This window comes from Phaseolus vulgaris, chromosome 1, assembly GCF_000499845.2.
Source record: "Phaseolus vulgaris cultivar G19833 chromosome 1, P. vulgaris v2.0, whole genome shotgun sequence".
Taxonomy (NCBI): domain Eukaryota; kingdom Viridiplantae; phylum Streptophyta; class Magnoliopsida; order Fabales; family Fabaceae; genus Phaseolus; species Phaseolus vulgaris.
In genome coordinates, this window is record NC_023759.2 from 8,702,100 (window position 1) to 8,717,868 (window position 15,769).

Consider the following 15,769-nt stretch of genomic DNA (forward strand, 5'->3'; position numbering starts at 1 on the left):
ACTGAGATGTCAAGGAACATAGTGAAACCTAACATGAAAGTTTTTTTTATAAAAAAGAATAAAATTAATTTGATTTATGAAAAATTAATTTTATGTTATTTTTCTCACTTAAAATATAAAAGACCGGGACAAACATGTTTTATTAAAAAAATATTCTGAAATTTATAAAATGTTTATTGGCTATTTAAAGTTTTTGTTGCGAGTAACTAATATTTTAAATATGTTACTCATATAATCTTTTAAGAAATCAAATATGTTGTTTAAAAGATTATACGTAATCTTCCAAATTTATTATAAAATACTACTTCCAGAGTTTATCATAAGATTTTTTATATACTTTTTTTTATACGGTATAAGATATTTACACATATAATAATAAATATATGTTTTTTTAATATACTTTTACTTATAATAGTTTCACTTTTTAAATAAATACATTATGAAAATTGAAGTAATTTATATAATAAGGACACATTAAAAAATTAATACTACATTATAAACTAATTAATGCTATAAGATATTTTAGAACAAAGTAAATTGCTAAAACTACATAATTAGATATAATTGGTAAAAGTGAGATCATTCTTTATGCTAATTCTAGGTAGATTTTCAAAAAGTATTCCCTGCAAACTTCTATAGACTTATCATCAATACAATATTCTCAAGCCCTAGTAGGGTCTATCACATTATCATATATATATATATATATATATATATATATATATATATATACATGTATGTATATGTATTTGATCAATTTAGTCATAATTTAGATTTTAATAGGATAAAAATTATTAATTTAAAACTGTATGATTTTACATACAAATCATATTTAAATTTAATTTATTATCTTGCTTGTGTATGCTTTAAAAATTAGTTGTGATATTTTTAGATGAATCATTTTAATTCTAATAACTTTGAATATTGGCATGCTTAATTTTTTTTTATTGACTTGCTTTTATTATTTCTATTTTCTTTCAAAAAATAACTTTCATATTAGCATAATAACGCACAAGCGCAAGAAATTTCATCTACGTGTCCAAAACCTAACAACAGAACGCGTTGGCCATGGTTTTCAATAACCCAATATTAATAATATAATATACTGATCCAAACAGAGCACAAGTTATGGAAGTTTCGCACTTTGCATATTTTTTACTCTTCACTTTGTAGTTTAGTTTAAAAGCCTTTTCAGCTTTTTATTCTTGTCTCCTGCAAAATTCTTCAAAAGCCCAACTCAACGCTAACTTGTTCCTTTCTTTGTTCTTCACTCTCTGTTTCTGGGTATGTCATTCTCCTCAACTTTAATTTCTGTTAACACACGATGAAACACCTTGTCAATTTCGTGTCTGCTTATACTTATGTTGTCTCAACACTTTCAATTATTGAGATTAGTTGCATTTGAGTTTGCATAATTCCAAGTTATTTATCTATTGTTAGCAATATTTATGTTTCCTTTTTATCTTCTTGAAGATGGTTTGGAGGTTTGGTTTTAGGAGGTTTGATCACTATGGGTTATTTGCAACTAAGTTGATTGTTTTCTTTGGGAACTTGAGCTTTGGAATCTTGATCTTCCAAAACACCTCCTTCGATCCTCAGACACCCATTACCGAAAAGGGTATTTGTGTCTTGAATATTTGATTTGATTTGGTGCTTGCACTGCTAGTACTTTCCAAATTAGCAAGTTATCAAATTTTGTGGTTTAGTGTGACATTTTTTATGGTGTCTTTATCGGCTGATAACTAATCTTTGCCTGAAAATCTCCTTTCAATCATATTTTATCCGTGTAGAAGATTCATGCTCAAAACTTTGCTTAAAGGTTACCCAAAACATTGCTTAAAGGATCTAACTCTAAGTTTAGTTTCACTTAAACCAGCAACGTATTGTTCAAGTTGTTTTAGTAGTAGAAGGACCCAATCTGGTTCCGGTTGTATTCAATCGAGATTGCATACAAGTGTCCTAGACTTTAGTGGTCAATTCATTGTGCAATGTGTGGCTTAAATTTTCTGTGTGCTATGCATTAATCATGCATGTGATGAGGCTTCTATAACATGTCAGTAATAGCTTGGGTGACCAAAGGACAAGGGTGAATAGTTTACTAGTAACTTTCTCAGGACAATTTTGTTATCATTGTTTTGCAGCCCTGAATGCTGTCTCAGTGGTTCCTGTATGATTTTTGGTGTTAAACACAACAATGCTTAACTATTAGCTCACTACCTGGAATAAATATTGCAAGAGCTGAGAAGAAGATGCAGCTATATCATCATCCTTTGGATTTGGACAGCCAGAGGGTGAGAATTTCATTGGAGGAGGAGGGTGTGGATTATACATCTCACCATGTCAATCCCATTACTGGCAAGAACTTGGATTCTTCTTTCTTCAAGATGAATCGCCGTGGAAGGGTCCCTGTTTTCCAAAATGGTTCTCATATCATTTACAATACTATTGATATAATCCAGTATGTCCTATTCTTCACACCCTTCTTGTATCATTCCATTTATTTCTACTTAAATAAATGTACATAAAAGGAATATATTTTTTGTATACTTATGTGGCACTGGAAATTAAAATTACCGAAGAAAAACTAGTTGAAAAATGATTGCTGACCGAGTCCTATCTTCATATACATCATCACTCCAAAACCATTTCCCTCAAAGCGGCAAATTGTGTATGCACTCTAGATATGAACTGGTTTGTATTGTTTCTTGGTAAAGCTTAATTATTTGCACACTAAGAGTGAAGAGTGTGTACAATTTTGAGTTTACTTTCAAACCTTTATGTTACTGACAGAAGTTATACACTTGGGTTGAATGTTCAGGTACATAGAAAGAATTGCTGTGGTTTCCTCAGGGGCTGAGAGTATCAGTACCAGTAACAGGGAAGTGATGGAATGGATGCAGAAGATACAAGAGTGGGACCCCAAGTTTTTCACACTTGCACATATACCCGAGAAATACCGCATTTATGTTTCCAAGTTCATAAGGCAAGTAGTGATTGCTCGCATGTCTGAATCACCTGAATTAGCAGGAGATTACCATAGGAAGTTGAGAGAAGCCTATGAGACTGAAGAGAAATTGAAAGAAGCTGATGTTTTGAGAAGGAGCAAGGAGCATTTGTTTAGATTGCTTGATGAGGTGGAGAGGCAACTGTGTGAAACACCTTTTTTGGCAGGTCAAGATTTTACCATGGCTGATGTGATGCTCATTCCAGTATTAGCTCGTATAAAACTCTTGGATTTAGAGAACGAGTACATAACTGGAAGGCCAAACATTGCTGAGTACTGGCTTTTGGTTCAGCAAAGGCCTAGTTATAAAAGGGTGATTGGTAAGTACTTTAGTGGTTGGAGAAAGCACAAAACATTCTTAAAAACATGGTTCTTAGTTCGTATTCGAAGTTTGCTGAAGAGGTACTAGTGCAACACTTGTACATCTGTCAGGATTTTCAAAAGGGGGATGAATAAATGAACATTGGAGATAATCATTCTGTGTATGGTGGGTTAAGAGAACTTATATTAGACATTGCTCTTTTATTCTACTTTTTTGCTTTCAACACTTTTTCTTGAGAAGAAAAAGGGTGGGGGAAATGGTAGATTTCTTTGGATTCGATGCTGAAGGAAGAAATGCATGGCAAAGTGGCCAGCCTGAAAATATCTTTTGGCTGAGTTTTGAAACAATTCATGCACTGCAATATTCATCCATCTAAAGAATTATGAAAAGGAAAATTTGTTCATACTGACATTGGAATCACAGGGTTGCTGCTTGTTATATGTACATTAATTCTGATACTTGTAAATGTAATCAAAGAAGCATATATAGTCTAATGGTATATACATTTTCTTGTTTTGTGAACAGCATGTTGTTGAATTACAAGTTGCAGTTTGAACAATGGAATTGAGAAACTACATCATCTACTCTCAGACTATCTGTTTCTGTTTAACATAAAATTGTAAATTGAAGTTATTTTAGTCATTGACTCAATCAAAATATCGAGTCTCTGATTACTCTGTCAATCAATAAATTATTGATTGGTTACACTAATTAAACTGTATTAATAAATAAATGCATACATATATAACAAAATTTATTTTGCTTTTAAATTTTTCAATTCAATCTTTTATTCGACTTCCTTGAAAAGACCTAGGATAAGTATACCTATGTGTAAGAAGCACTAAAAAATAAATTTTTGTTAATATTTGTGATTTTAGAAAGACTTGCTTTTTTGTGCTTCATCCAAAACATCTTTATATGGAAGCAAAATTATTAATTTGTTTTTCTTAGGCTAGATTCATATTTTAATATAAATATAAATATAATGTAATGCTAAGCATAACATTATTTATTAAGTCAATAAGTATTATCATTGGTACATATCTTTTAAAAATTATACTTTTAAAGGGAATATATAACATTAATTTAGGTTATGTTATGACAATCCATAATATAACTTGAATCCGTTCTTTAAAATGCACCAAAATTAATTTTTTAAATTCTAACTTGTCAAAAATATTATTGAGACAAAAAGAATTATGAATACCTAGTTAAAAGTTGGCTGTAAATGAATGATATCATAATAGGTAACATTATTAACTCATGTACAAGTTCATATGAAACATTACCTTGATTTTGTTTTGAATATTCAAAAGTAAATTTTTAAGTTTTTTTTACTAATATATTATTTATCTTATTCTTTTTTTTTAAATATGCAACTTTTAACTCAAAGTTAAATTCCTATCAAAATAAAAGATAGAATTTTTTAAAATTAAATTTTCTCATATCCTAACTAAGTTGTACTAATTGCAATGGTTAAAAATTTATACACACAACATTTCCTTAAAATATTCGGGCTAAAAATTAAAGTTGCAAAGGTTAGAAATAACGCTACGGTGGAGCAGAATTAATTTTAAAACAAGCAAAATATTTAACGAATTTTATGTTGATTAGAATTGTTTCTAATTTCCACGGGTAAACTCCACTAATTATCTCTATAATGTGTATAAAAATTATTATAACTTGTTCATGCTAGGGAGATGAAACCTAGAGAACTATTAAAGTCTTATTCTCCTTTTTTCGGTCGGGTAGGTGACTGGGTGATGAACTGTGATTCTTCTCGTCCTTCTGCTTATCCTTCGGTACTCGGCACTCGGTTGTCGGGCGAATCACCGAATGGTGGGGGTACCTGCGAAGGCACTCTGACGCTCAAGTCAGTAAAGTGGGTGGTCAGCTCTCAAGTAGGTGAACAGTAATAAATGACATACCTTACTCCTTGGAATGCGTGCTATTTATATTATTCTAATGGGCCTACCTTGTTGGGCCCGCTTATCGAGGTGGATACCGCTTAGGGTTGCATTACCTAATTCTTGATGATGGATTAACTTCACTGATCTTGGTTTGAGCGTTAGCTGTAGTAGGGGTCGGCTGTCGGCCAAGTTCCCATGGTGTGGGTCGGCCATCGGCCAAATTCCACTGGTCTTGGTCGAGTCTTATAAGGTCTCGACCAAGTCTTCTAAGGTCTCGGCCTCTCGACCTTTCGGCCAAGTCTTCTAAGGTCTCGGTCTCTCGGCCTTTCGACCAAGTCTTCTAAGGTCTTGGCCTCTCGACCTTTCGGCCAAGTCTTCTAAGGTCTCGGCCTCTCGGCCAAGTCTTCTAAGGTCTCGGCCTTTCGACCAAGTCTTCTAAGGTCTCGGCCTCTCGACCTTTCGGCCAAGTCTTCTAATGTTTCAGCCAAGTTCCCCTGATCTCGGTCATGTGGACTCGGCCTCGGACAGCCAGGTGGACCTCGGCCTCGCCCATACCGATACATAACTTATATTTCAATTATGATCGACTTCTTAACCTTGATTTTAAAATATCATTCATTCATTTTTACCTCAGTCTTTTGCCAATCTTTTTCTTTTAATTTGATTAAAATATAAACCAAATGAACCAAGGTTCTATTACAAATTTTACATTGCATATTTTGAAACATAAATAATTTTATTTTGATTTTTAATTGATTTAAATCCTAGTTTTAGTTTCTCAAATTTCATATGACACCACTACATATTTCCGTAGGACTTTCCTGCATATTTTCAATAAAAATTTGAGTTCTCATAATTTTTTGAAGTTTTAACAAATATTTACAAAAATATCCTAAAAAATAAAACAAATTAGTAATATTAATTTGTTTTTAGTCTCTTAAATTTAAAATAGACTTTTGTAGTTTTGTGAATTGTAGCAAACTTGTTTTAGTCTGCGAAAATACACTTAAAATTAACTAACAATAAAAAATTGTTTACATGACAACACAATTGGATTTTATATTTAAATTATAAAATATCTTATCACATACATGATTCTTTTTCAAAATATTCATTTTTACAATGTGTATGTACAAATTATGGTATATCTAGTATAAATGAAAGAATTAAAAGAAAGAAACAATAATGCAAAAAAAGAAAGAAGTAAAACATAAAATAAAAATAAATATGATTTAATGTTTATTTTATTAATAATATTTTTATTATAATAATTGTATCTATCCAACTTTTCGAAAATATATTCATAGGTGCATATTATAAAATATTTCTCATATATAAAAAATGTATTTCAAAAAATTGAGAAGAACCTCCAAAATATAATAGTTGGCATGTAGGTCAATTTTAACAAAGATTTGGAGTTCATGTAAAACCAACATCAGTTTGAGTTGCAAGTTCTTTCTGAGCAACTCGTAATACTCAACCAGGACTATAATACACATTGTGTCAAGTAGAAACTATAGGTCATAACCCATTGCATTGAGCAGGTAGTTGAGTCTTGTACTGACCCAACAAAAAATAACCCGTCGAGGATGGGGGATGACTAGTACATGATACTCAATCCCAGAGGGTAGCAACAAAGACAGGAATATAGTGGTTTCAGATTGAAAACTAATCCCGTTCCGCAAGATGAACTAATGACATGCAATGACTTCTAAATCAGACTCAAGGTTCCTTATCTCAAGGAATAATGGGCATGTGATCGATAACAACCTTTTAAGGTTGTTTCAATGCCCTTGTTAAATGAGTCAATGATAGCAAACTTCGCTAGTTTTCACCCTTTCACTTCAAAAGTCATGAAGGCTCAACTTCGTGAAAAGTGGAAGTGGTTTCTACTGAAAGTATGATAGATCGTTGGGCACAAAAGGCACACATCAAGGTGTACTTGGCCTAGTGTAGTTTGCTCTTGGTCTAGAATTTTCTACGCCTTATTCCTTTGGTTTTTTGTGTTGAAATTTTTAACAAACCTTTCTGATAGTGTTTTTTTTGTTCTTATTAAAATTTAAGCCTCAAATTCGTTGTACAAAATCCGCAATAAATTTTTGAATTGTCTTTGCCAAAGTGAAAGCAAGGCTTAATCCTGGTTGCCTAGCGCTTCACTGTGTATCAAATTGTTTGATTTGTTTCTCCCTGAATATCCGTTGACTTGACCTGAAATTTGTTGCATTTTATCATATTTTAAGTTGAAGTTTGGGCATAAAAATTTCTTCCACAAATTTTCTCTGGAAAAATTCTCATAAATTTTGGATTAGGCAATGCCAGTTTACTCTAGATTTTTGTTTTGTTGATCTATTCTAGAGCTAATCTTAGGTTCCATTTGTTTATGCTAGCCTTTTATTTTCAGCCTTTTGTTGCTTGTAAATTTTTGGCTTTCTTTTGTTGTTTGTCTCATTAATTCCTTTTGAGTTTAACTTTCCAAATTGAGCTTTTGTTGCTTTTATTTTCTTCGCTTCCAATTTTGGTGGAAAGTGTTGGTGTTCATCACTTTTGGGGTTGTAGAAAAGGAATTCTCGGTTTTTGAAATCAAGAGATAAAACACATGTAAAGACATTGCTAAATTAACACGTTTGTGGAATCAATTTTTGAAAAATATAACTGACTCTTTTTCATCTAAGATAGACCTTGTAAGAAATTTTCTTTTGTTGATATCATTGTCTATATACCTCCAAATAAGATTCCAACCCCTCTTTCTCATTCACCATCTTTTGTACAATGTGTTGTAAAACAAAACCTAATATAGCAAAATAAAAATGAAAAACAGAGTGTGTGAAATGGAAATCAGATTGTGCGTGGAAAACCCTAATCTTTCGATGCTTCTGTTGGAGGAAATCTCGAAAGCAGAGTGAAGCGGAGAATGACTCCAAGTTTGAAAAGCAAACGTTGCCCTCCCCACCTTGGATCGTGCCGCACGACTTGGAAGTTCTGCGCCTCCACATTGCTGGATTTTTGGAGGTTGAAGAAGTTGTGCCGTTGGAACCTGGAATAGTGCCACCAATGGCTGCTGGAATGTGGGTAGTGGCCATTTGGGGCTGTTACTTTTTTCCCTATATAAACAAGGGTTCCCTCCTTTAGAAAATGCATCTCACACCTCACCTCTTCATCTTCTTCAAACCCTCCATTCACCATCTTCTTCCTTCTCCATTTTTCCTTTTCAATTTCTCTCTCCCCATTATTTTATTATTATAATATTTTTGGGTTCTATTTGGGTATTACTCTTTTAAACTTGCTAGTTCTGATCCTCGGAAATCTCTAGGAAGTTCCTGTTGTATCATAGGGGACTTGCGCAATACACCGCGGATAAGTCCTTACGGACAGTGATTACTCACGCCTCGGGAAACCAATTTTGTTCATTTTAAAGCCAATTTTAACTACAATCGTAAGGGCTTATGGCTGAAAATACGGACAACAACAACAACACTGCTCTGGGAACGTCAAATGTTGTTTTCGCAACGCAAACCATTTTTGCGAAACCATTTTCGGATGTCTCCAAAACTGAAGTCTTCACCAGTTAGAACTTCCGACATTGGCAAGAATGCGTGTCCACCCTATTGGACATGTACGAAGTTGCTCTTGCACTTACAACTTCCAAACTCAACTCAACCACGGCTACAAAACAAGTTGACGATTGGATCCATGCAAATAAGGTATGTCGTCACACTTTACTCAGTGTGTTATCTAACAATTTATTCGATGTTTATGCTTCTTATAAGAATGCGAAAGATATTTGGGATTCTCTTATCCTCAAATATACTGCCGAAGACATCGTTAGGCAAAGGTTCGTAATTGCAAACTACTACCGTTGGGAGATGATCGAAGGCAAAGACATCAAAATCCAAATAAATGAATATCACAAGCTGATTGAAGATATCAAAACTAAAAGCATAACCTTGCCGGATGAATTCGTGTCCGAACTCTTGATCGAAAAGCTTCCGCAATCTTGGACGGATTACAAAAAACAACTGAAGCACAGACAAAAACAGATGTCACTATCAGATTTGATTACCCACATCATCATCGAAGACACAAACATGAAGGAGTGCGCTGCTGCAAAGGCCAAAACTTTGTCTGCCAAAGCAAACCTGATAGAAGACAAACTAGCTCCAAAAAGGTACGAGAAAAAATTTGATCATAAAAAGAAATATAAAAAATTCTCTCGTCTCAGTGGAACTAACCCCACTTTCAAGAAAAAAGGTAATTGCTTTGTCTGTGGAAAGCCAGGTCATCATGCACCTCAGTGCAGACATAGGGCCAAAAACGACTATCTTCCTAAGGCAAATTTAGTCGAAGGGGATGATACTATTGTGGCAGTCGTTTCACAAGTAAACCTTGTGACAAATGTGAGCAAATGGGTGGTAGACTCTGGGGCTACCAGACACATCTGTGCAAACAGAAATGTGTTTACCTCCTACACAAGTGTGGGGGATGGAGAAGAACAAGTATATCTCGGTGACTCCAGGACAACTCTTGTCCTAGGAAAAGGAAAAGTTCTTTTGAAGCTCACATCTGGTAAAACTTTGCCTTTGAATGATGTGTTACATGTGCCATCAATTAGAGTTAATTTGGTCTTTGTGGCATTGCTAAGCAAAGTTGGGGTTAAAGTGTCATTTGAATCTGACAAGATTGTTATGACAAAAAACAATGTTTTTGTGGGAAAGGGATATTGTGATCAAGGCCTTTTTGTATTAAACATTTATGAAATTATGAATGAATCTAAATCTCCTGCTTATATTGTTGACTCGTATGATATATGACATGCTAGATTAGGACATGTGAATTCTTCGTATGTTATAAAATTGCAACGACTAGGATTAATCAACATGCATGACAAACAAAATAGTAAATGTGATGTATGCGTAGAATCTAAAATAACGAAGAAAACATGTCACTATGTAGAACGTCAAACTGAAATACTTGGTTTAATTCATACTGACCTTGCCGATTTAAAACAAACCATGTCTAAAGGTGGTAAAAATTATTTTGTAACTTTTATAGATGATTTTTCTAGATACACCAAAGTGTATTTAATTAAAAATAAGGATGAAGCTTTTGACATGTTCTTAACTTATAAAGCGGAAGTAGAAAATCAATTGAATAAGAAAATTAAAAGAATTAGATCAGATAGAGGTGGTAAATATGTTTTATTTAATGATTATTGTGTAAAAGAAGGTATTATTCATGAAGTAACTCCACCGTATTCACTTGAGTCTAATGGAGTAGTTGAAAGGAAAAATAGGACTCTTAAAGAAATGATGAATGCCATGCTTATTAGTTCTAATGCTCCTGATAATTTATGGGGTGAATCTCTGCTTATCGCGTGTTTTTTGCAAAATAGGATACCACATAGGAAAACTGGTAAAACACCCTATGAGTTGTGGAAAGGTTATCAACCTAATCTGAAATACCTAAGAGTGCGGGGGTGTTTAGCTAAAGTGATGTTACTTGATCCTAAGAAAAGGAAATTAGGCTCTAAAACATCTAATTGTATGTTCTTAGGATATGCAGAACATAGTGTTGCCTATAGGTTTCTAGTTCTTAATAATGATATAATTGAACGTAACATTATAGTAGAGACAAAAAACGCTGAGTTCTTTGAACACATCTTTCCTCTAAAGAGTAGTGGTACATCTGAACAACCTATAGAGAATGCTAGTGATGCCTTGAGTGAGGATGTTAGGAGAAGTAAAAGACAAAGAAAGGAAACATCTTTTGGAGATGACTTTTATACTTATCTAGTTGAAAATGATCCAATAAGTTTTTTAGAAGCTACTAGTGCTCCTGATGCTAAACATTGGGATAAGGCCATTAAAACTGAGCTTGATTCAATTAAGAAAAATAATACGTGGATCTTAGTAGATCTGCCTAAAGGAGCAAAACTCATTGGTTATAAGTGGATCTTTAAGAAGAAGTATCATCCTGATGGATCCATAGAGAAATATAAGGCAAGATTAGTAACTAAAGGGTTTACTCAAAAACATAACATAGATTACTTTGATACTTTTGCACCTGTTACTAGGATTTCCTCTATCTGTGTGTTGCTAGCCTTAGCATCTATCCATAAGTTAGTAATTCACCAAATGGATGTTAAAACAGCTTTTCTGAATGGTGAATTAGAAGAGGAAATTTATATGACTCAACTTGAATGATGTGTAGTTCCAGGTCAAAAGGAAAAAGTATGCAAACTTTTAAAATCTTTGTATGGTTTGAAACAAGCACCAAAACAATGGCATGAAAAACTTGATAATGTTTTACTTTGTGAAGGTTTTTCTACCAATGATGCTGATAAATGTGTGTATTCTAGATCTGAAAATGGTAAATATGTCATTATATGTTTGTATGTGGATGACATGCTAATCTTTGGTACATGCAATGATATAGTTTTTCAAACAAAATTGTTTCTTGGATCTAAGTTTGAGATGAAAGACATGGGTGAAGCAAGTGTGATTCTAGGAGTTAAAATCATAAGGAAAGGAGATAGTATATTACTATCCCAAGAAAAATACACTGAGAAACTTCTAAAGAAGTTTGGTTACTATGAATTTAAGTCAGTGAGTACCCCTTATGATGCTAACTCTAAATTAAAGAAGAACAAAGGAGAATCTATTTCTCAAACTCAGTATGCCCAGATAATTGGGAGCTTATTGCATTTAATGAGCTTTTCTAGACCAGATATTGCTTATGCAGTAGGTAGATTGAGTAGGTACACTCAATGTCCTAGTTAGGATCATTGGGATGCACTTGCGAGACTCATGAAATACTTGAGAGGTACAATGGATTATGCCATTGAATATAGTAGATTTCCCGCTGTGCTAGAAGGGTACAATGATGCTAACTAGATCTCTGATTCAGATGAGACAAAGTCCACTAGTGGTTATGTATTTACACTTGGGGGTGGTGCAGTTACATGGAGATCAGCCAGGCAAACTATTATTGCAAGATCAACAATGGAATCTGAGTTTGTTGCTCTAGAAATGGCTGGTAGTGAAGCTGAGTGGTTGAAAAACTTCTTAGCAAGCATTCCTTTAGGAATGAAACCAACCCCATCTGTATCAATGCATTGTGATTGCCAATCGACAATAGCTATAGCTAAACATAAAAGCTACAATGGAAAGAATAAACATATACAATTGAGACATAATTTGGTGAAACAGCTGTTAAAGAGTGGAACGATTTCTATTGACTATGTCAAGTCAGAACGGAATTTGGCAGATCCTCTGACAAAACCCCTAGGGAGAAAAATGATTTTAGAAACATCGAGGGGAATGAGACTTAAGCCACTTGCAAACAAACAAGTGATGGAAACCCAACCTTTGTGATTGGAGATCCCATGAATAAGGTTCATATGGGTAAAAACAAGTCACTTGTTAGTTCTGCTAGCACTAATATTGATTTTAAATCAATTTTGTCCATTCCTATGGTGTGTGTGAAAGTGCTAGATACTGCATAATCTAGAGGATAAACTTTGTGGTTAAAATTCAGAGGTAAAAGAGTTTTAGTGATTTACAAAGTTTTAATGATTTTCATATCCCTTATGGGTGGTATATGATTTGCAGCATACGCTTGATGAAATCACCTATATGAGTGACAAGTGGGGCCGCTTGCATGAGATCTTGGCAAGATCTCTATAACACTCATGAATACCGGGCACGCGCATGGCCTAGTGGCGCAACACAGCGATAACAACAAGTAATGTGGGGGTGTATTGTGATTGATAAACCTCTAACACATACTTAGTGTCTTGGTTCATATAGCTTGTTATACCAGCTACACTATGTGTTACGTTCATCAATCTAAGATTGGTTCATATAGCTTGCTATACCCGTTCTGATGCATTACATCTTAGATGAACCCAAAATCTTTTTCTTTCTCTATCTCTATGTTTTATCTTTTGCAATATGTGGGGGATTGTTGTAAAACAGAACCTAATATAGCAAAATAAAAACGAAAAACAGAGTGTGTGAAACAGAAATCAGATTGTGCGTGGAAAACCCTAATCTTTCGATGCTTCTGTTGGAGGAAATCTCGGAAGCAGAGTGAAGCGGAGAATGACTCCAAGTTTGAAAAGCAAACGTTGCCCTCCCCACCTTGGATCGTGCCGCACGACTTGGAAGTTCTGCGCCTCCACATTGCTGGATTTTCGGAGGTTGAAGAAGTTGTACCGTTGGAACTTGGAATAGTGCCACCAATGGCTGCTGGAACGTGGGTAGTGGCCGTTTGGGGCTGTTACTTTTTTCCCTGTATAAACAAGGGTTCCCCTCCTTCAGAAAACGCATCTCACACCTCACCTCTTCATCTTCTTCAAACCCTCCATTCACCATCTTCTTCCTTCTCCATTTTTCCTTTTCAATTTCTCTCTCCTCATTATTTTATTATTATAATATTTTTGGGTTCTATTTGGTTATTACTCTTTTAAAGAGAAACTTGCTAGTTCTGATCCTCAAAAATCTCCGGGAAGTTCCTGTTGTATCCTAGGGGACTTGCGCAATACACTGCGGATAAGTCCTTACGGAGAGTCACTCACGTCTCGAGAAACCAATTTTGTTCATTTTAAAGCCAATTTTAACTACACAATGTTCTAGTGAAAATGTTTCTTTTGTTTATCCACCTCTTATAGCTCATAAAAGTCTTTGTCAGAAAAAATGTTTCATGGTCACAAGACTACTTGGTAACCATTCTAGTAATTCGGAACAATCACAATGGGAGAATTTATTCCACACAAGATGCAAAAGTTTTAGACAAAACATATTCTTTAATTGCGGATAGTGGATCATGTTGTAACTTTTGCAGTGAAAGAATGATCCTGAAGTTAAATCTTCCTACCACACCCCATCTAAAACCTTATAAGTTACAATGAATTCAAGAGGATGGTGGTATTGTTGTAACAAAGTAAATATTCCAATCACCGTTGAGTCTTATAAAGAAACCATTTTGTGTAACATTATACCAATGGATGTTGGACATATTTTACTTGGACGCCCATAACAATATGATCATATGGTTATGCATGATGTTCAGTCTAATAAAATTAGTTTTGATCACTTAGGGAAAAAGATCATTATTTGTCCTTTAACCATACCAATAAACTTTATAGGCAAAAAGATCATTATTTGTCCTTTAACCATACCAATAAACTTTATAATATTACATGTCTATTAGTATGAAAGGGTGTCAATAGACTTTCAGTATCAATTATACTTTCACTCTAAGACTCGTTTGCATTCTCTTTCTTACTTTATTTTGTGTGTAGTGTCTTCCTCCTTTTATTTTCTTGCTTTTATGTCTATGATCATAATTATAGCAAATCTTCACAATTATAGACATGTTTAAGAGTGATACTGTTTTGAGCAATTCCCCTTTTTTTCACTAATTTGAGATTATATGAACAGTAGTATTACACGTCTTTTTTAATTTTCTTTTAATTTTTTCCTCATTTCTTCGCAAATCTTCGTTATTAAACCGTGCGTGATTATTGAGATTATTTATTTTCAGCATCTTTCTTTATCGTTGCTGCCAAACTGGCCGTTAGGTAAAAAATTAAGCAAGCTTTTTTTTTTTGTTTTTCAACTTGCAGAAACTACAAAGGTTAATTTGAAATCTACTGCAAAAAATATCTAATTCAAGAGATTAAAAACATGTTGAAATATTTTCAATTTAAGAGAAACTTACTTTACAAAATTGAGACCATAAACTTGCAATCAATCACAGAAACACACAATAATTCAATGGATATAGTGAATCGAAGAAGGTTGTGTGTGAGAAATATTCTTGGGTTCCTTCAGTGAATGTTGTCATTTCAGAAATTTACGAACCTTTCAAATCAGAGACTCCCCCTTCTAGGAATCATCCACACACAGGTGCTTGTTCAAACCATGACAGAGACCCTATCTTCCTCTTCCTGTTTCAACCATGACCTTGACTTAGACCAAATTGTGCACTTCCCTTTATGTTTCAAACAAATCCATTGCCCTTTTGAGACTTTACTTCAAATATATATTCTTCGTTTTTATCATGGGAATCCGTGATTAATTAACCTTCTTCTGATTTGATGGTCCATCCCTGATTATTATACTTCTGTTTGTTTTTGTCCCTACAGGCCAATGTAATTCACTACCAAAGAAGCAAGTTTTGCTTCTCATGTGAATACTACGTATTTTTTAAATATAATTTTCAAGGAATAAAAAAGTTTTATATAAAAAATCATCCCAACTATTCTGTAAGAAAAGGTTTTTTAATTTCTTATATTTTAATTATTTTAATAACTTCATGAGTTTCTAAATTAAATTTATGAGTATTCTTTTATATTTATAAGAATTGTATATGCAATGAATGTTTAATTAAACTCTTTACTTAAATGTAGCCTAAATTAAACTCTCTTTTTTTCTAATGTATACAATTTTTTTTAATCTATCAAACTAGTTTCCTTTATATTTATTGAAATTCAATTGATTTCATTTCTAAATAAAAAAAATAGGATTTAGT

General features: G+C 33.5%; 1 protein-coding gene across 1 annotated transcript; it reads left to right on the forward strand.

Moving 5' to 3' along the window:
- The first annotated feature begins 1,116 nt into the window (after nt 1–1,116).
- On the forward strand, nt 1,117–3,850 carry LOC137813484 (glutathione S-transferase TCHQD-like). The gene is made up of 3 exons (XM_068615774.1): nt 1,117–1,284; nt 2,142–2,458; nt 2,819–3,850. Exons 2-3 carry the CDS (start codon nt 2,250–2,252, stop codon nt 3,411–3,413), a joined length of 804 nt encoding a protein of 267 aa, XP_068471875.1. The 5' UTR covers nt 1,117–1,284; nt 2,142–2,249; the 3' UTR covers nt 3,414–3,850.
- The last annotated feature ends 11,919 nt before the right edge of the window (nt 3,851–15,769 follow it).

Excerpts from the sequence above, each read along its gene's own strand:
- LOC137813484 (XM_068615774.1), top strand. The coding sequence starts at position 2,250 with ATGCAGCTATATCATCATCCTTTGGATTTGGACAGCCAGAGGGTGAGA. Across the intron at positions 2,459-2,818 it reads AATACTATTGATATAATCCA|GTACATAGAAAGAATTGCTG; the intron begins GTATGTCCTATT and ends TTGAATGTTCAG.